Genomic DNA, 19353 nt, shown 5'->3' on the forward strand with positions numbered 1-19353 from the left:
TAACTACTCTTGAACTTACTATAAAAAACTGGCTTCTGAAATTAATCCTTTCTATAGAGAGGTGGAAAGAATTACTAAGTAAAGGAAATTGAAAAACTTACATACAACAAGAGGGGAAAGGGAGCATAAGCCAGAAAGTGGTGGTCCAAGAGGGCAACAATTTCTTTTCTTTTCTAAATACCATTATTATGACTTTGTGAATGTTCTTAGTAGTTGCTCTCTGGGGGTTTTTTTTGTTTGTTTGTTTTGTTTTGTTTTTGGTTTGGTCTATTAATTGTTTAGAGAGTTATTTTATTTTTATTACTGACTATATGTATCACTGTGGTATGTCACTATTTCCAAGCCTGAAAAATAAAATAGAAAAAAAGAGTAAATACCCCACTCATGAACTTTGAAGATTTTACGTGTCTTAAAAAGGACAGTTGCTAACAAGTGGCTAAATGAGACTACAGAATTTCACCAAGCCGAACTCAGCTTTATAGGCTCATAGCAGTAGCAAGACGACCGTAGTGTAGTTTGTTAGTGCTCCCATTAGTGTTTTACTTTTGGTGAATAAATTTAGGCTTAAAAAATGTAGGCTTTAGGCTTATCCTGGTTATGATCGTATTTGGGACATAGTGTACACGAGCACACGTCTAATGAGACGAGAATCATTAGCTAAGTAGCCTTATGTAAGGTGTTCTTTTAACCGCTTTGGCTGAAAAATCAAACAATATCTGTGAGCAAGATTAAACAACAGCTATTAAAAGTGAAATAGGCAAGCCGGTTTTGGAAAGGAAAGATGACTTTTTGGAGCTAATACATGTATGTCACTGTCATTTGTCGAGAACCACCTCTCAAGCTTTGGGGTGGGAAGTATTCCAAGTCTTTACTTTTGTAAAAATACTAATACTACACTGTGAAAATACCCTATTACAATTTATGTCCTGCATTGAAAATGTTACTTAAAGGGTAACGCCAGTATATTTCAGCCTGGACAAGGTTGAAAAGTAAAGAAAAGAAAGAAATTTGAAGTACAAGTATTTCAAATTTCTTTTTAAGTAGAGTACTTAATGTATTTTGTTAGATTCCACCATTAACCTTATGTTACTTTATTCTTTTACTCCACTACTGATTGGAGGGAAATGTATTTTTTACCCCACTACATTTATTTTGACAGATTTAAATAGCTTTTGCTACTCTGTTGCGTCAGATCCTTAATATAAAATATAATGAACTAATACTTTATTATATATTTTAATGAATTAATCTACTTGGCAGTACATAAAGTATTTCAAACTGGCCCACTTTCACCAGCTGCAACATTTGTAATGTTTACATATTAATGCATCAATAATAATAATCCAGAAATATATTTTGAAAATGGGCCTTTCAGCTGAACAAATCCTTTTAGTTTTCAGCTTTAATTATATTTCAATGTTAGTACTTTTGTACTTTTATGAAAGTAAAGTTTTCAATGAACAATTTTTACTTGCAACAGACTACTACATTGTGGTATGGCTACTTTTACTTATTCCAGCACTTGTATTTTGTCAACTAAGCACACCAACATCATCTCTCTGTGGAAATTATTAACAAAATGGTCACTCTCTGTAATCTGTTTTAATCCATCTAGTCTGCAGTTTTAAATGTTAATAAGTTAATAAATGGCTTTTGGACATCCTGTACACCCAAAAGATGTTCCTTTAAATGGCTCCTGATCTATAAATAATTCATAATTGATAAACTTTCCATGAACATGAACTGAAACAGCAATAACCTATAACGCTGTATAAAGGGAGCCTTAGTAGAAAATGGTACCAAAAAGATTGTAAAATACTATACATTAGAGTCTATTACAGGAGAGCTATGAAACAAGTTGTTTTCTTGATACAGAACTATTTTGCTATCAACAATATCTAAATCAATTTAATATTTTTACTGTAGCATGCACAGTGCATTATTTAATGAAGAAAAAAACACAAAAAATAAATAAATTAAGAATCTTAAAATATATTTATGATGTACATACTGGAAGTCAAATCAGATTGTAATAATATCCAACTGTCAGAACAGAAATTATAGGAGATTGTGCAGCTGCATAGATATTCGTACCTGGTTAATGTTCATCATAAAGAGTTATGAATAACCTCTATATGATATCCCAAATAAACCCAAATAAGGGGCATGACAAGGACAAGAGTTCTTGCAAAGGTACTATGTGTCAAGTGAAGCTGAATTAAACCAAAGTATGATTGACTTCAGAGTAGCCAGACACCACCAAAATGACCAGAATCAGCCCTGCCAAATATATTTTACTAGAAAATTAGATTGACTTAAAATGTATACGCCACCAATGATCACATCATACTGACCACGCAATATGTTAACTTTAAAGCTAAGAGTAACCACATTAGGTTTAAGCAATAAAAAATGTGTATACACTGCAAAAATAAACTTCTTAATTCCTGTGAAGAAACTTCGCAAAAATAATAGGCAACATCGCAGCAGTAATACTGTAATGGTACAGGTGAACTTGAAATTAAATGGCTAGGCTGGTATCAGTTTCAGAATTAACCAAATCTGCTTTATCTCTTGCCATTAGACAACTGGAGTAAAAAAAAAATCTTCCTTGTTTCTTCTTTCATAAAAAATAAAAGGCCAAACACTGATTTGTTCATGGTTTACATGAGGCATTGAAGCTAAGATGCTCCTATTAGGATAATATTTTTCACTTCATTTTGCAAATAAAACACAATAAAGCCACTACAATGCCCTTTTTTCCAGATACTTCCCTGTTTTCTTAAACTTCAGCAGGACCTTTGAACAGCTGGCATTCAGTCTCAAAGTCACAGCCTTGGAGCAGCTCCCCGTAGTGATTTCTGACGTCTTCATAGAGCGGCATGGAGGCCTGCTGATCAGTCATGTCGGGGAAAGTCACCGGCTTCTCATTGAGCAGTGGCTGCAGTCTCAGGTCGCCTCCACCGCAGTCATACAGCACCAGGAGTAAGTTAGCTGCGTAGGGTAACATGTGGCTGGTGCGGAAGGAGCGATGTGCCTGCATGGCGTAGTTAGTTGAGGTCAGACTGTTGCTGTCCTTAAAGAAGCCCAGGAGGGTGAGCAGTGGCAGGAGGGTCTCTGCATGACCCACCTGGACTGTCACCGCTTCAGTCACCTGCCGGCCTGATCTGTGATACAGAATATATATACATCAGTTTCAAGTCTAATACACAATGAGCTCTGTAAAAAAAAGTGAAAAAAATATAATTATTATCACCTGTTCTTGCTGGCTGTAGCTTATTCTATGGAGCTCAACTCATGTCCAAAATGTGTAAAAATACATCAGTGAGCTCTGGCTGACATCTTCCTTCATTACAATATACATGAGCACTCTAGTTCATTTTGAGTCAGTCTTATATAAACCGCCCAACAAATGTGTGTTCATCCACAGCTGGAAATAGCCCCCAACAAATGCCCAGAGGGGTCAGGATTTTGGATTCGTTTAACATGACAAAATTACAAAGTCGCAGAATCCTGTATTTTTCTGTACTGAAAGTCATTCAAGTTTACTCACTTGTTCTCACTGGCTGCTTGGTTCAGTCGAGCGAACATGTCATGGAAGAGAATGCAGCTCGACTTGCTGTTAATATCGTACCCGTAGGCTCTTTTCCAAAATTGCTTCAGGTCATTCGCATACTCCATAACCTGTTGAACCACACAGGACAAATCAAGCCAGTGTGGATGTGGGGTGGGGGGCTTTATGTGATGACTGAAAAAGATAACAATCTGTTTGTCTTTTGTCATGTTAGGTAACATTTCAAGCTTCCTGAGTGTTAGGTCAGCTTGTAACACAAGACACAAAACACTCTTTGTGACATGAATACTGCCAAAAAGCTTCTCAAAGAATGAATACTGTGGTAAAGCAGAAAAAGTCTTAATAACTATTCTTTATAGAAAAAAAAGAAGTAGGTAAGGCAGGACTGTTGAACTTGACCTTCTAAATGCTTCTTCCTCTTTCTTTTATATTTATTTGTTTATTTAACAGAGACAACACAGACCAAAATACAAAGACCCACTCAGCGGAGTGGAGATCTCTGCTTGGTGGCCAAGCAGCCACCCAGGTCTAATAGCAGCCACTCTAGGCAATTCTTGCAATTTCAGCAGACGTGTTTTCGTAGCTCCTGGGAGCAAAAAAACATAAGTGCTTCTTCCATTTTTGATGGAGCTGCAGCATAAAGGGACTTTGAACAGTATTAACTTTGTTTGTAGCACATTGAAATAGGAAATATCAGCAATAAACACAATTAAAGCAGACCAAAAAAGAAACTATTTAACTACACAGCTTACTTGTCACTTGGTTAAGAGGAGTGAGCAGTCAGCAGTGACAGTATAAAACAGTCAATAAAACAAGTTTTTCAACAGTGTGAATCACCACAACCATGAGAGATCCTTGAGCATACATTCATAAGTGTACACACAAAATATTTGGCTGATTGGTCCAATAGTTTGAGAGATAAGCTGCAGACAGACAGATACACAAACACAGTCACATGCACATGCAAATACACAGCCAAATGCATAATTGATAATAAAAAGAAGTGATGCAACAGATGTAGCATAGCATGTAAAGCAGGAGTTAAATTGCAACAGTCTTTTAAATTTTGGTTCAAACAAATACATTAAATGTATTAGCAAACGCCAGCAAAATCCCCTAATTTCTTTCCAAAACAAGGGAAGACAGCAATGAACAACTTAACAGGAAAGCGCCCAGAAATTAGCATGAAACTGGTAAAAAGTTATACGAAAATTTACCTTAAAATAAGAAAAAAAAAGGAAAGAAAGAAAAGTAAAACACAGAAACAAAAAAGAAAAAACTGAAGAAAGTGCTATTTTTTTTTTCTGTGACATCATTTTAAATATATAAGTATAACTGTAGTTTTCTGGACATTTTTTCCTAGTTTTTTGATCATATCTAATAATCCCCCCACCTTATTATAAGGTCTTTTCTTTGTCGTCTTTTACAATTTTTTTGCAATTTGTAGAACATTGCTGAGTTGCTCATTATGTTTTTAACAAATTTTTTGGTTGTCAGGTTTAAATGCTTGTGAAAGGCATTTGAACACTGCACAAGACAACTGATGCCAATCCCCCACCCCCCAAAAAAACTCAGATCATTGTGATTATAAAAAAAGGCCTGTAAATAAATAAACTTCACACAGTCTAACCCATTGTGATAAATGATTAAGAGTAACAGCAATCACATCAGGTTAGTGAGCCACAAACCTATCCTCCCACCTCCACGATGAAGTCTTACCTGCATGCTCTCACACTGACTCATTAAACCTACAATCATTAAATAGCCAAGAGACGTACCTGTGCATCCATCTCATCAAAGAGTCTGCACCACGGAGAGTTCACAGTCTTGATGGCAAACTCATAAGCACACAAGTAAAATGCAGCTTCAGCCATATCTGCAAGAGAAAGGTTGCAATAAAATGATAAATTGTGAAGTCAATCGGACCAGGCAGCTATTAAAGCAAACACAATCAAAAACACCGGGACATGTCCCCATTCACCCTAAACATCATACTATGTATTGCATAATTATAACTGCACCACTTTGTGCCCTATAGCACCTCTTCAAGGCCACAGAATAAGTCAATACTGACTACAGCTCAGTCCAGTGGAGCGTCAGTACTTTTAATTAGAAAACAGCTCCACCTACTGTGCAAAAACCCTCTGTGAAATACGACCAACAAGATGTTCAGCACAGTATCTTCCCCCGATTCCTCTCCTTTAGTGACTGCTAATTGTTGTACTTTGACTTGCACTGCATGAGTTGTTTTTTAGACCACAATACTTCTATCTGAGGGCCCATAGTTTCATACAATTTCCTGGAAAGAAACTGATGTGTATATGTAAATTAATTGATACGTTTCTAGAAAGAATTGTGCAATTTGGTACTAATTATTGGGAAAATGGAGACAATGTTCAGCTAAATGATAAAATATGAATCTAATGCATGCATCAGTAGTGTCTGAACAGAGAGGAAGAGAGATGAGCAGGCACACAGATTCACAAACTCAGACAAGGAGACACAAAAGCAAGCAGGGACGCAGCTCTACATGTGATTCAAAGGAAGCAGAGAAGGAGAATCGCTGCTGACAGGTGCAGAGAAATGTGCTCCTGGTGTTAATGGCCAGGTAATTGCTGAAGGGCGGCTGTGCAACAATTAACATATAGGGGGGCTTCCACTTAATTCTTTTTTTTTGTTTGTTTTTTTTTTAAGATAGTTTTTTGGGGGCCTTTTCCCTTTACTTGTAGGACAGTGTGAGAGATACAGGAAAGGTGGGAGAAAGGGGGGGGGTTGACATGCAGCACAGGGCCACAGGTTGGACTTGGACCGGGGCCGCTGCAGAATCCTCAGGCACATGGGGCATACACTCTACCCTGTGAGCTAGAGGTCGCTCCGTCGCTTCCACTTCTGGTGTGAACCAGCGCAACGCTGTGATATTCCCACCTTGAGCAGGCAGTGTAAAAGGAGCTATTGTAGCCTTGTTTGGCAGCTGGCGGCTGTACCACTCTCAGTTCAGGACCAGTTTTAAAAACTGTTGTTCCTACAAGTCACTAAGACACAAAAATATTGGAAAATAGGGTCCAGGTTGAAAAATAATGGAGTTACCCTTTAAGTGCATAAATTTGGTGGAAATTAACATCATTAAACTGTTAGAAAGATTCTGAATGCAGGGCTTGTAAAGGGCCATTTTATGAGATGTTTTCAGCTAGACAAAGGTCTGATCTAAATACTTCCTGCACCACTTACCACTTGTGATGTCATTGTAGGGGACTCTGAGGCGGTCTGCAATCTTCTCCCGGACCCTCCTCAACTCTGGTCCCTGACTGAACCTGTCCACCTCTGACAGAGCTTCTGGGTTGTTATCGACTTCCTGCACAAACCTGGTGCACTTGTCGAAAAACCTCATGAGGGCATCATTCTCTGCATGGTTAAACTCTTGATCTGGATAGAAAAAAAGGAACATGTTAAAATGAAATATCAGAGGTCATCGTACTATATTTGATAGGGATGTCCCAATAGGATGGATCGGTATCAGGCCCGATCAAAGCATTTCTTAATTGATCGGGATTGGTTATTTTAAGCACAGTTCCCACCCGTTTCTTTATTTATGTCCACTGTCACACAGGTGTTGTAAAGGAGGAGCACAATTTGCAGCACATATTCACATTTTATGGTAATGCTGCTACCCCAATAAGTAGTAATTGATTTTTTTTTTCGTTTTTGACTCAAGCTGATACACCACTTTGAGTGGAATTTAAATTTTTGTGGTTCATTTTTAGTGAACTACTAACATCATGCTGTAATTTTTATTATGACAAAAAATATTGATGTCCAGCTATAATACTACTAATAAGAGAAATAGTGATTATATTACACACATTTTAGTTTATTTATTTTACTTTGCTGACAAAACAAATGCTGCACTAAGTGTTTGATTTGAGGGCATTTTTTTCTAAATACATATTTTACTTCTTTTTTTTTAAAAAAAAAAAAAACAAATGCTGCACAAAGTGGGACTGTGATGAGAGACAAATAACAGTTTCCTGTTTTTCTTTCTTTTTTTTTTTTTTTTACAGTTTTTAGTTTTAAAAAAAAAGCCTTTAAGGAATTGTTTGGACGCAGACATTTTTCTTGTGCTACAATGCCGAGCATTTAAACTGTAAAGCATATACACTGGATTGATTTTAATATCTTTACCTTTAAAGTGTGCATTGCAGCTGTATCATCCAGGTAAATACAAGTATCGGATCGGAACTCAGTATCGGCAGATACACAATATCAAATAACTTGGATCGGTATTGTGGACAAAAAAAAAAAAAAAACTTGATCGGGACCTCCCTATCTGAAGTGACGGTCATACCTGTGATAGCCCAGAGCTCTGTCAGTCCTGCCTTGAACGACAGCGTGCTGTTGACACACCTGTGCTTTGAGCTGGTTATGAATCTGATGAATCCTCCTCGGAGCTTCTCCTCTGACATCAGTGAGGGGAACAGCTTTGACAGCCTGACGGCCAGATGCTTGTGATCGTTCACACCTTTCTGGACCAGTCTGCCGTCCATGTCCTCATTGTACCACATCGTCCACTGGGTCTGGATCTCACGCAGCCAGCTCTCTTTGCCCGAGGCGCTGCTCTTCACCAGCTCGTACAGCTTCCGCATCTTCTTCACATTTTTGGTCGTCGGGTACCTCGTGCCGTGTCTTATTATCGCAGTCAGATGAATTGCGCGACATTGCTCAGACGGAGGCTGTAAAATAGATTTGTTTACAGCCAGTATGTCGTCTATGAGATACGGGTTCACTTCCTCGTACCTCCCTTTCGTGCTAAAGTATTTGGCGATGGCCGGTATGTTTAGATTGAAATCCTCATGAGTCGCATCGTTACGAAAACAGCAGCAAAAGCAAGTTGTGACGGTGAAATGAACAAGAAAGATTTTCCAAAATCTGGTCGGCATGATGTAGTCAAGTAGCTTGTTTGTATGGCCGTGTGCACCCCCACCTACCAGACCCCAAAACTGAGTGACGTCACCCATGGACTGTCTAACCAACCAATCCGTTACATAGAGCCTGTCCTCGCGCAGCTTGCACAATAGACAATAACGGACATTGACCACTTTTTATCACGAGTGCTTGTACATTACACAGTGGTGGAAGAAGTACTTAGATCAAAATCCTAAACCTATTTATCAACAAAATGCATATTCGATTAAAAGGGATTCTTTTGGTTCATAATTTCCATTGAGAGATGATGTCTGGATGTGCTCTGTATTTAAACAAACAAACAAACAAACAAACAAACAAAAAGTATTACAATCAAATCATAGGGTCTAAGCTGCCTAAAGTAGGCCCACAATAAATTCATAAATACAATTACAAGTAACTGGCCCAATTAATATTATATTATGCATATTTTGATGCATTAATATAGCAGGTGGTAGGTTTTTTTCTTTTCTTTTTACTGTAGACTATATAGGCCTACTGCAGTTTAGCTTGTGGATTTCACCATGGGATCAATAATCTTTATCCATAAGAATACCTTGTTTTTGTATTACCTATGTTTCGTATTGCTAATCTTAATCTGTAATATGAGGATGAAATAAATGTACTGGATTTATGTGTGCAGTATTTCACTCTGAAATGTAGTAAAAAAAAATGAGTAAAAAAAAGAAATACTCAGGTAAAGCACAAATACATAAAAACTGTAAATTAATACAGTATTTGAGTTAATATACTTAAGTACATTCCACCACTGTTGCTCTCTTCCTTTCAAAGGTCCAGTGTGTAGGATTTAAGGTGATATAAGGTTAAACAAGGTATATAATATTCATAACTATGTTTTCATTAGTGTATAACTACCTGACAATAAGAATTGTGTTTTCATTATGCTAAAATGACCTGTTTATGGATCATTTTTCAAGTGTTATTTGAAGTAATACTTTTTTCAGTCACAAGAGGCTGAATTGCAGCACTACCCCATGTTTTCTTAAAAATGAGTTACAACAAGCACAGAATTATTCTGTGTAGCGCATAAAGAGAATTAAAACCCTCTTTTCCAGAATCTACCCTGTCAACCTAAACTCAAGCAGGACCTTTGAACAGCTGGCACTCAGTCTCAAAGTCACAGCCTTGGAGCAGCTCTCTGTAGTGATTTCTGACATCTTCATAGAGTGGCATGGAGGCCTGCTGGTCAGTCATGTCGGGGAAAGTCACCGGCTTCTCGTTAAGCAGCGGCTGCAGTCTCAGGTCGCCTCCACCGCAGTCATATAGCACCAGGAGTAAGTTAGCTGCGTAGGGTAACATGTGGCTGGTACGGAAGGAGCGATGTGTCTGTGTAGAGTAGTTGGTTGAGTTCAGGGCATCGCTGTCCTTAAAGAAGCCCAGGAGGGTGAGCAGTGGCAGGAGGGTGTCTGCATGACCCACCTGGACTGTCACTGTTTCAGTCACCTGCTGGCCTGACCTGACATACACAACAAGTGAGAAAACGTATGTGAGGGCACATAGGGACACATTTAAAAACTCTATACCAGTGCAAATCTGGCCCTGACAGGATGCCAGGTGGCTCCTCAAATATTTTCTAATTTACAATAAAAATAAAGCAATTCACACTGGGAATTAAAGTGCAGGATCCCTGCACCCCCCGACAGAGCCCCTTATGTCCTAAATTCCTAGAAATGTCCTAAATTCCTAGAAATGTCTTAAATTCCTAGAAACGTCCTAAAATCCTAGAAACATCCTAAAATCAGAGAAATGCCATATACACCCGGGAAAGGTCCTACAATCCTAGAAATGTCCTAATATCCGAGAAATTTACTAAAATCCTAGAAACATTTTAAAATCTGGGAAAGGTCCTAAAATTCTAGCAACATTTTAAAACCTGAGAAAGGTCCTAATATCCTAGAAATGTCCTAATATCCGAGAAATGTCCTAAAATCCTAGAAACATCCTAAAATCCAAGACAATTTCTAAAATTCTAGAAACATTCTGAAACCTGAGAAAGGTCCAAAAATCCTAGAAATAGAAAAAAAAATCAGAGAAATGTCCTAAAATCCTTGAAACATCTAAGATTATATGTCTTAAAATCCTAGAAACATGCATGATGCTGCTGCCACTGGCCCCTGGCTTCCTGTCATTTGCGTGGCCCCCAAAAGCAAAGGAAGCCGAGTATCCCTGCTCTATACAGACAGCATACAAACTAGTTTTTGGGTGACAGCAACAAAACAACCAACATTAAGGGAGCAGCAGATAAAACCAATGATACTGGTGATGGTGTCATCTATTCCTCTGAAGGTTTTCATCTGTGTCCTCAGTAAGTATAACCTACATTTGTAATGTATGGACTGCAGCTCATTTAAAGTCCACTTACTGGTTCTCACTGGCTGCCTTCTTCAGTCGGTTAAACACATCGTGGAAGAGAATGCAGCTCGACTTGCTGTTAATATCGTAACCGTAGCCCCTTTTCCAGAATTCCCTCAGGTCACTTGCATAATCCATAACCTGTTGGTGCAGATAGTTCAAAGGTATAGCCTGTATGTGGGAGGCCTACACAGAGACTCTGAAAATAACAATTTTCCCAAGATAGCAATCTGTGTGTGTTCTGTGAGCTAACATTTCCGGCTGCCTGGGTGTTAGATCAGTTTGTAACACAAGACACAAAACGTGCTTGCTTTTAACGCTAATGTTAATGCATTGTGATTTTTGTTTTTGAGTGTATAGAAACAAGCAATACGATATAAATGATTTGTCTGCTGGGGGTGCTGTGTACCTCTGACCTAGATTAGACAGGGCTGTTTGCTTTGTTCTGTTTGTGTTGGATTCAATAGTTGATTTAGAGTCGGTGCCCCTACGTGCTCCTCTGCTCGGCTCAAAGTGCCCATCTGAACAGCTGAAGTGCCTCTCTGCCACTTTGTTGTGACCCTAAATCCAAAACATAACCCCTCACCATTAATCATGTGTACTATAGAGGTGCTGCCTCTTGTCACCCCCTGCTGTTTCATTTTGGCTCACATGTGATACATTTGAAAAACATTTGGTTATGTAGAAAAACTTATGTTCAATACTTACTAATGAAGAGCTCTACAAATAAAAAAATGTTTGTCAATGAAATAGATAAATTTTCCTCCAAAGTTGCACAGTATGGCCATTTTGATATTTTTAGCTTTTTATGCAGTGTCTCATGCGCATTTTGACACATCACAGAAGAAAAATCATAGGTGTGAATAATAAACAAATGTTGGCTGAATTCATTTTGTTGCTTAAGGCTCTGTCTGTATGTAGACAGATACACTGTAACAATTTGTTACAGTGAGATATGCTGTAAAAATACAGCCAAATTCTGAAATTATGTAAAGTTTTTCCAAAATACATTAAAAACAACACAAATATTTTTGCTTTTTGAACCCCATATTACACTGTAAACCTCGAATGCTAGTGTAGAATATTATAGAATAATGTAATAAATGTAACGGTAATATACTATTGAAGTACTTTGCCTTATTAACACTGTAAAATAACGGAAGGATGCTTATTGTAATTTTATGGAAAAATTGTTACAGTGTGATGATTTCATCTATCAACCTCTAGTCCATGTGCAAACTGAGTTTTAAATCACTAAAACTGAGATTTTTTTGAAACCCCCAGAGGTGCAGATTTTTCAAAACTTTGGTCTCTTGTTATCTGTTATCACATGTAAAACATGTTGAATGAGTGTTTGGGAAACAATTATATAATCTCCACAATCTGTGCACACCTATTGTTTCTTCATGTAATAAACATATGCTAGAAACAACAACAATGGTGGACTACCGGCTTGCTAACATTGTGTTAGCACTGCTTGGTCTAATGCTGACTTTACACTTAAACTTAGTATTGCACCACTTCACAGACGAAGAGGCATCTGCTGCACCCAATGGCTTTGCTCCATCTCAGCATCAACTGTTTACAACTGTGACGTAAGCCTGTACATTCTGTGATCTTTGTTTTGAGGTAGCTGATGGCAGTTAACACAGGCAAGCATTTGGAGTTGTTTTTCCGTTCTAGTGTGGAGATATTTTGTAAAACGAAGGCTGTGTGGACTGAATTATTTTTAAAATGTAGGGGAAAATGATCAATTTTCAAAAATATGTGTCTATGTGTAGACAGGGCCTCGGTTTCAGGGTTCTGGTATTGTGCGTGCTGGCTAACTCACAGTGTCATGGCTTATTGGGGCGCTTAAATAGAGCAAAGTTGTCATTAATGCTGTCCGTGACACCTGTGCTTTTATGAAAAAGCCTGTGAAAAAAATGTCTATAGTGCAGAAGAACATCCCATTTGTTCTCACTGTAATAAATGATTCCATAAATAAATTAAAGTGAAACAAACATTGCTGCCACATTAAATCTACATGCAGTTGACCACAATTTTCTCCTACCTTTGCATCATCTTCATCAAAGAGCTGACACCAGGGGGAGGTCACCGCCTTGATTGCAAATTCATAAGCACACAGGTAAAACGCAGCCTCAGCCATTTCTGCAGGAGAGAGGTCGGTGTAGCATGTTTAGTGGTGACTATACACAGGAAGGTGAGATGCCAGAAGAGTGACATCACCTCAAAGTACACAAGAATAATCATACAAACACTACATGAAGTAGTTTGTCTTGATCTTACAAGTGGAGCACCAATACCGAAGGTTAATTAAAAGTGATAAATGACCGGCTCGCTACTTTTGGCACAGAGGCCTCAGCACTTCCAAATTAGTGAACAGCTCCACCCAGTGTAAATTATGATCACTGGGATATTCTGCACAATGTCCTTCACAACACTGACTATTTTACTGTTATTGTATTTAATTTAATGGATAATTGCTGATATCAGGTAGCTATGGGTCTATAGTATCTTTTAGGCAATGACACTGATTCATTTCTGTATAAAATTAACTCAAAAGGCAAACTTACTCAAGAAATGTACTCTTTCCTGCGCTGGTATCTTCAAATTAAGGCTTTAAATGAAATATCAGCATTCGCCTGAAATGCATACTTCTGCTGATATGACAGACTGATAAGGTCTTTAATTATGCAGCTTCAATTACTCTAAATAGGTCAAATTTGCACTGGTTGTGGCTTTTGTCAGCATTGTCGCAGGATGAGCATCTTTCAGGCTTGTTAAAGCAAGTTGAATTTTACAGTTCTGTGTGAAATTGTTACATTACAATAAATATGTTATATGTTAATTCCACTGCAGGAGAGTCTTCACTGCAATAAGGTTAATGGCAACTGGTGGCTTTGATCTAACGGTGTCAATTGCCCGTTGGAAAAGGTGTGACGGAAAGATAAAGTGGTGAAACAGTTAAACAGCCTTTTTTTATGTGGATAAAACCAATTTTTTGCTCAGCAGTGTTCGATTTTATGACACAAGGCCTTTTTTTTATCTGGATCTTTTTGTAAATAAACATTGTGATTTTGTCTATATCAGTTTTGGCATCAGCCAAAATGAGTTTCAAAATATCAGGCATTGGCAAAAATCAAATATTCTGCACCCTCCTTTACAGTCTTGTTCAGTTATTTAAGAGGCCCAGTGAATAGGACTACCAAAAGCATGCATCATTTGTTGTTATGATAAGGGCAAAATACTTCAGAATTACCGTGAGTGATGAGACTTTGTGGGACTCTGAGGCGGTCTGCGATCTTCTCCTGGACCCTCCTCATCTCTGTACCCTCCCTAAATTTTACCACCTCTGACAGAGCTTCTGGGTTCTTATCAACTTCCTGCACAAACCTGGTGCACTTGTCGAAAAACCTCATGAGGGCATCATTCACCGTATGATCAAACTCCTGATCTGGGTAGAAAAAAGGAACATGTTATAGGGAAAATATATATCATATATAAATCATAATACATTTGTTGTGACGGTCATACCTGTGATAGCCCAGAGCTCTGTCAGTCCTGCCTTGAACGACAGCGTGCTGTTGACACACCTGTGCTTTGAGCTGGTTATGAATCTGATGAATCCTCCTCGGAGCTTCTCCTCTGAAATCAGTGAGGGGAACAGCTTTGACAGCCTGACGGCCAGATGCTTGAGATCGTTCACACCTTTCTGGACCAGTCTGCCATCCATGTCCTCATTGTACCACATCGTCCACTGGGTCTGGATCTCACGCAGCCAGCTCTCATCACCTGAAGCATTGTGTAGGACAATGTTGTAGAGCTGCTGCATCTCCTTGACGTTTTTGGGTGTCGGGTACCTGGTACCGTGTCTTATTATTGCAGTCAGATGAATTTCTTGACATTGCTCCGATGGTGGCTGTAAAACAGATCTGTTTACAGCCAATATGTCCTCTATGAGATGTGGATTCACTTCTTCGTACCTCCCTTTTGTATTGAAATACTTGGCAATTGCTGGTATATCCAAATTGTCTTCAGGATTCACATAATTAAAAAGACAACAGGTGATGGTGAGGGAATAAAAGACAGTGAATTTCCAAAGAAAAGTCAACATTTTGCATTGAGGATGAAGCTTGAAAAGAAACTGTCCCCAGAACTTGTCTAAAACATGGCGTTTGTCGACATCAAAAATGGGACTGAGCAGAGTCCAGTCCAGTTTGCGTAACCTAATTTCCTCACAGTATATCCTAAAGTCGAAAGTAAACAGGTTCTTACACAATATCCCTTGACTGACAACCTCAAAGAAAAAATAAAACAGTGAAAACAAAAAATACAACAGAAGTCTTGATAGATTATCAAGGTCTTTGATGATTCAGATCCTTTTTACATAAATGTTTCATTGTTTGAATTATAAAATTGCTTCCACTTTCACAAAAATCATTATGTATCCATATTTTATGGTGTTGTTGTTGTTGGGATGCTCTTTGTTTGACCTACTCTCTTACTGCAACTTCTGACACTGTGGTTTGACCTTCTAACACTTATTATCCAAGTTTCACTTCAACCGCTGTTGGATCAAGGTAACACAATAAAACATTCACCACAGAGTCTGAAGATCCATTCTAAGAACTCATGCGTAGATGCAGCATGATATAGGCATTTGAGAAAAATATGACCTTATGCACCACTTAATGCAGTGTTGCGCAGGTTCATGGACGTCCGTTTTGTCATTTATAACACATCCACCCTACATTATTTATGTTCCTTCTAATTTGTCTGCCATTTAGATTTTAAACACGACTAGAAATGATTTGGTTGATACAAATTCAGTCTGACAGGTTGCACAGAAATACTAAAAATGTTTAATGTTTTTAATGACGGTATTAAATCATGGCTAAAAAAGAAACAACATTGTTCTCACACTTAATTCCACAGTAGACACACCAGTATTTTGTATGGATGTATTCACTGTATGGATTTCAGGATGTATTTTAAAATTGTTGAAATAACTTAACAGATGTGTTTTTGGTAGGCTATTAGTGAGTGTATATTGTGTTTGGAGTTGCTGGTGATTTTATGGATGGACTTTTCTTTTCTTTTAAATAAAGCCTCCTTTGGACAGGTGTTGCAAATGAATGTTTCGCTACAAACACTAAACACAGCGCATCTGGTTCTTGTGCATAAATTTACAACTCTAATGCTACTCTGATGTTCATATCAAATAAACTCATCTTAACTAAACTAGGTGAATTTCACATTAGTTAATTTTTAATTGTTGCTTCTCCAGCCTTACACTTACACTATTTAACTCAAATTACTCTACAGATTGGTAAGAAATCAAATGGGTTCTACATAATTTCAATACTTCAATACATTATTATACACCACTTGCATATCAGCATGCCTTCAGTTGCCACATGTTTCTAAATGATATTTATAAATGTATGTAAAGCAGATGCGAGTTGTAACATCCCCATCTGCAGATTTTGACATCCTGTAGCTATTTATTAAATTCTTGCAGGGTCTGAAAATGAACTACTCTTATTTATGGGTCATCTTGAAATTTGACATATCTGTAGCAGCAATATGTCATTAAGTGTTAAACATGGTACACACAGATATTGACATGCATAGCTAATACTGCATCACAGGCTTTAAAGTATCAAAAAGAAAAAAGCTTGCATTTTCTGTCTTAACTTCTTTTAAAATGTTGTCAATATTTACAGGTTGTTTATCCAGTATTCAAGCCAATTCTGCTAGTTTTTATGATCCATTAATTGCTCAAATCGTATGTATTATTTGCGATTTGTTCGCGCAAATAATAAATACTCTTTTGTTTCAGTTGCACAGGGAAGTCAGGCTCAACAGGAGGCCCCACTATTGGTCAGTCTATTCAAACCTTTAAATAACAACAGAAACTAAAAGTAAATTCTGATCTAGAGTGGGAGCTGATAAAGAGAAGTGTGTACTGGGATGATTTCCTTGAGCCAATGAAAAGCTTTCAGTACTAACTGTAGGTAACAAAACAAAGTGACTGGTGACAATGTAAAGGCTTGTAGAAGTCCAGTTAGGAGAGGATGCACACATGGTTGTCTTTGCAAACCTGTTTTAAAACTGGATAAAGCTCATACTCTATTGTTAAGATAATGTGTTTATCAAACTCCAGTGCTAAGTCACAGATAATGCAAAAATGTGGGGGTAGGATTTTATGATAAAAGTCATGGCCTCTGCTTGGTTGTAAAGATTTTGATGACTCATCAGAGTCTAACAGCATTCCTGTTTTTTATGTAAGTTGGAGAAAAATCTGTGCTGCGCAGTCAGGCAATCATGCCTTTAACAGGAAAGAGGCTACTAATTAAACAGATTATCTCTTAAGCGATTATATAAAACAGATCCACTGTTAATCCATGAGGGAATCACATATCAGTTAAGGCTGATAAGGATGCAGAGACAGTGAATGCTTTTTCAGACCAAACAGAAGAAAATGTACTCAGTGGTTATTCAAGATATGCCAACTCAATTATACAGTTTTATCAAGCAGTATGAGCTGATCAGCGGTATCAAATCAGCATGAGCGAAAAGCTTGAATACAAGCAAGTATTCATTAAAATGTCAAGTGAAACTTTTACAATTCTGAGGGAAGCACATGATTTATTTGTGCAACATCCAGGACTTATTAGGACTATGAATGTCCTCCATATCATAATTTATCAACAGTGGAACTGTATTATGATATTTTGATCATGTGTGTTATTGTCTGATGTGAACCAGTTGCCCAAATTCATGTTTTGAAGCATACTTTAATTAAAAACTAACAAGATTTCTTTTTATATTTATTTTTCTTACAGTTTTTAACAGTTTTGTTTGATGTCATTTATCCAAGTGAAACACATTGATTGCATTGAATATCAATTATATTATTTGATATGACTTTTTGCTGTGTTGTTTTTAGGGGCTGCAGGGGGTGGCTGAGGTGTGACTTCATTTACTTTTTATATCTTGACCCTCCCTAGAGCTACAAATATTTCTCTTGAGACTCCCTTGGTGACTGGGGCAAAATGCATGACCCTCCCTTCACCATAAATAACCACGTCATTTTAACTGACACGTGGAGCAAAGTGCCTTAGCCTTAGTCGCACATGGTGTGTGTCTCTTTTTGTAGTTTCTGGCAATGATAGATAGAGCAATTTTGATGATTTTTAAAGAAAACGTGCCTCTTAAATCCAGTAATAATACTCTGTTTCAGACCTTAAGTAGTTTTTTGTATCTATAATTTACTTGAGATCTTATATTTCTGTCAACTTTCTCTTTTACTCCATAAAATTTCCAAAATACTATGTGTAGTTTTAGTCCACTACATTTCCCCTTGGCATTTTAGTTACTTACTACAGAATAGGGAAGGGAGGAGGGGATGGGCAGGCTATAGATGGAATGGGAGAGAATGAAAAACTGGATTCTCAAAATTCTGCTAACTTTTTTATTACCAGCATTACTTGTAATTTTACTTTTAGTATTGCCGTTGGTCTACATTTAATGTAATAAAATTACTTTTGATACTTAAGTACAGTAAATATCAGATACTTTAAGGCTTTTACTCAAGTAATATTCTAATTGGTGACTTCAGCTTCTACCAAAGTCTTTTTCTGGTAACAAATCTGTACTTTTAATTAAGTATGTCTTTTATTTACTTCATTCACCTGCACTATCTTTGGTAAAGCCCTTAAAAAAAGTGCAATTTAATGTTAATTTACAGATTTAATTATCTTCTTATTGTCTATACCTAGAGTATGTTTAGAGTTTGGAAAAAGAGCTTTCATGTGTGCAGCTCCATATATGTTGAATATTCTGCAGAAGTACTTAAAACAGCACTCATTAGTTCCTCTTGGCCATTTAAAAAGGACTTTTGAATGTCATCTTCTATAAGCCAGAGTCAGGGTGTATCTTAGCTGGTCTTAGTTTTTATGATTCACTTATAGCATATATAACCACAATTTTAGTAACTCCACTTGTGTCTTATATTCCTTGTTTGAATTGCATATTAAAATTTTGTATTTTTTTTTTGTCAGATGTAGTCTGTCTGTAACTTATGTTGCTGCTTGTCATAGCCAGGCCAATATTGAAAAAGAGATTTTTAATCTCAAAAGTTTTGTTTGAAAAAGGCTAAAATAATAACTAACTAACTAAATAAAATATTCTAGGTGTATTTATAAATATACTATTAGACTACTACTATTACTACTATTACTGCTACTACGACTACTACCACTACCACAACTACTCATGACTGCTCCTACTATTAGTACTACTAATAAGAATTATTAAATATTATAGATATAATAATTATAAATAATCAATAAACAGAGAATAAACTTACTCCTAATATTAGTAATATGTCCATCAAATGTTCTATTGTCCCGTTAGTCGTAGTTTCAAACCATAGTTCA

The 19353-nt window shown here is 37.3% G+C and overlaps 2 protein-coding genes across 2 annotated transcripts; both read right to left on the bottom strand.

Moving 5' to 3' along the window:
- Positions 1-1878: 1878 nt before the first annotated feature.
- Positions 1879-9190, bottom strand: LOC121954582 (multiple inositol polyphosphate phosphatase 1-like). The gene is made up of 5 exons (XM_042502179.1): positions 7917-9190; positions 6803-6997; positions 5353-5450; positions 3554-3684; positions 1879-3167 (listed from the first exon to the last, which is right to left on the bottom strand). The coding sequence occupies exons 1-5, from the start codon at positions 8584-8586 to the stop codon at positions 2783-2785; spliced, it is 1479 nt and encodes a 492-aa protein (XP_042358113.1). The 5' UTR covers positions 8587-9190; the 3' UTR covers positions 1879-2782.
- Positions 9191-9281: 91 nt separating this feature from the next.
- On the bottom strand, positions 9282-15090 carry LOC121954583 (multiple inositol polyphosphate phosphatase 1-like). Its single transcript, XM_042502180.1, has 5 exons — positions 14444-15090; positions 14169-14363; positions 12960-13057; positions 10917-11047; positions 9282-10010 (listed from the first exon to the last, which is right to left on the bottom strand). Exons 1-5 carry the CDS (start codon positions 15021-15023, stop codon positions 9632-9634), a joined length of 1383 nt encoding a protein of 460 aa, XP_042358114.1. The 5' UTR covers positions 15024-15090; the 3' UTR covers positions 9282-9631.
- Between the last annotated feature and the right edge of the window lie 4263 nt (positions 15091-19353).

This window comes from Plectropomus leopardus, chromosome 15 (assembly GCF_008729295.1).
Source record: "Plectropomus leopardus isolate mb chromosome 15, YSFRI_Pleo_2.0, whole genome shotgun sequence".
NCBI lineage: Eukaryota > Metazoa > Chordata > Actinopteri > Perciformes > Serranidae > Plectropomus > Plectropomus leopardus.

What these genes read in the sequence shown, in the direction of transcription:
- LOC121954582 (XM_042502179.1), bottom strand. Translation starts at nt 8,586, where the DNA reads ATGGGTGACGTCACTCAGTTTTGGGGTCTGGTAGGTGGGGGTGCACAC. An exon ending in AGAGCTCTGGGCTATCACAG is followed by an intron (nt 6,998 to 7,916) that starts GTATGACCGTCA and finishes TTTTCTATCCAG; the next exon opens with ATCAAGAGTTTAACCATGCA. An exon ending in CTACAATGACATCACAAGTG is followed by an intron (nt 5,451 to 6,802) that starts GTAAGTGGTGCA and finishes TTTCTCTTGCAG; the next exon opens with ATATGGCTGAAGCTGCATTT.
- LOC121954583 (XM_042502180.1), bottom strand. Translation starts at nt 15,023, where the DNA reads ATGTTGACTTTTCTTTGGAAATTCACTGTCTTTTATTCCCTCACCATC. An exon ending in AGAGCTCTGGGCTATCACAG is followed by an intron (nt 14,364 to 14,443) that starts GTATGACCGTCA and finishes TTTTCTACCCAG; the next exon opens with ATCAGGAGTTTGATCATACG. An exon ending in AAGGCAGCCAGTGAGAACCA is followed by an intron (nt 10,011 to 10,916) that starts GTAAGTGGACTT and finishes TGTGTATGTCAG; the next exon opens with GTCAGGCCAGCAGGTGACTG.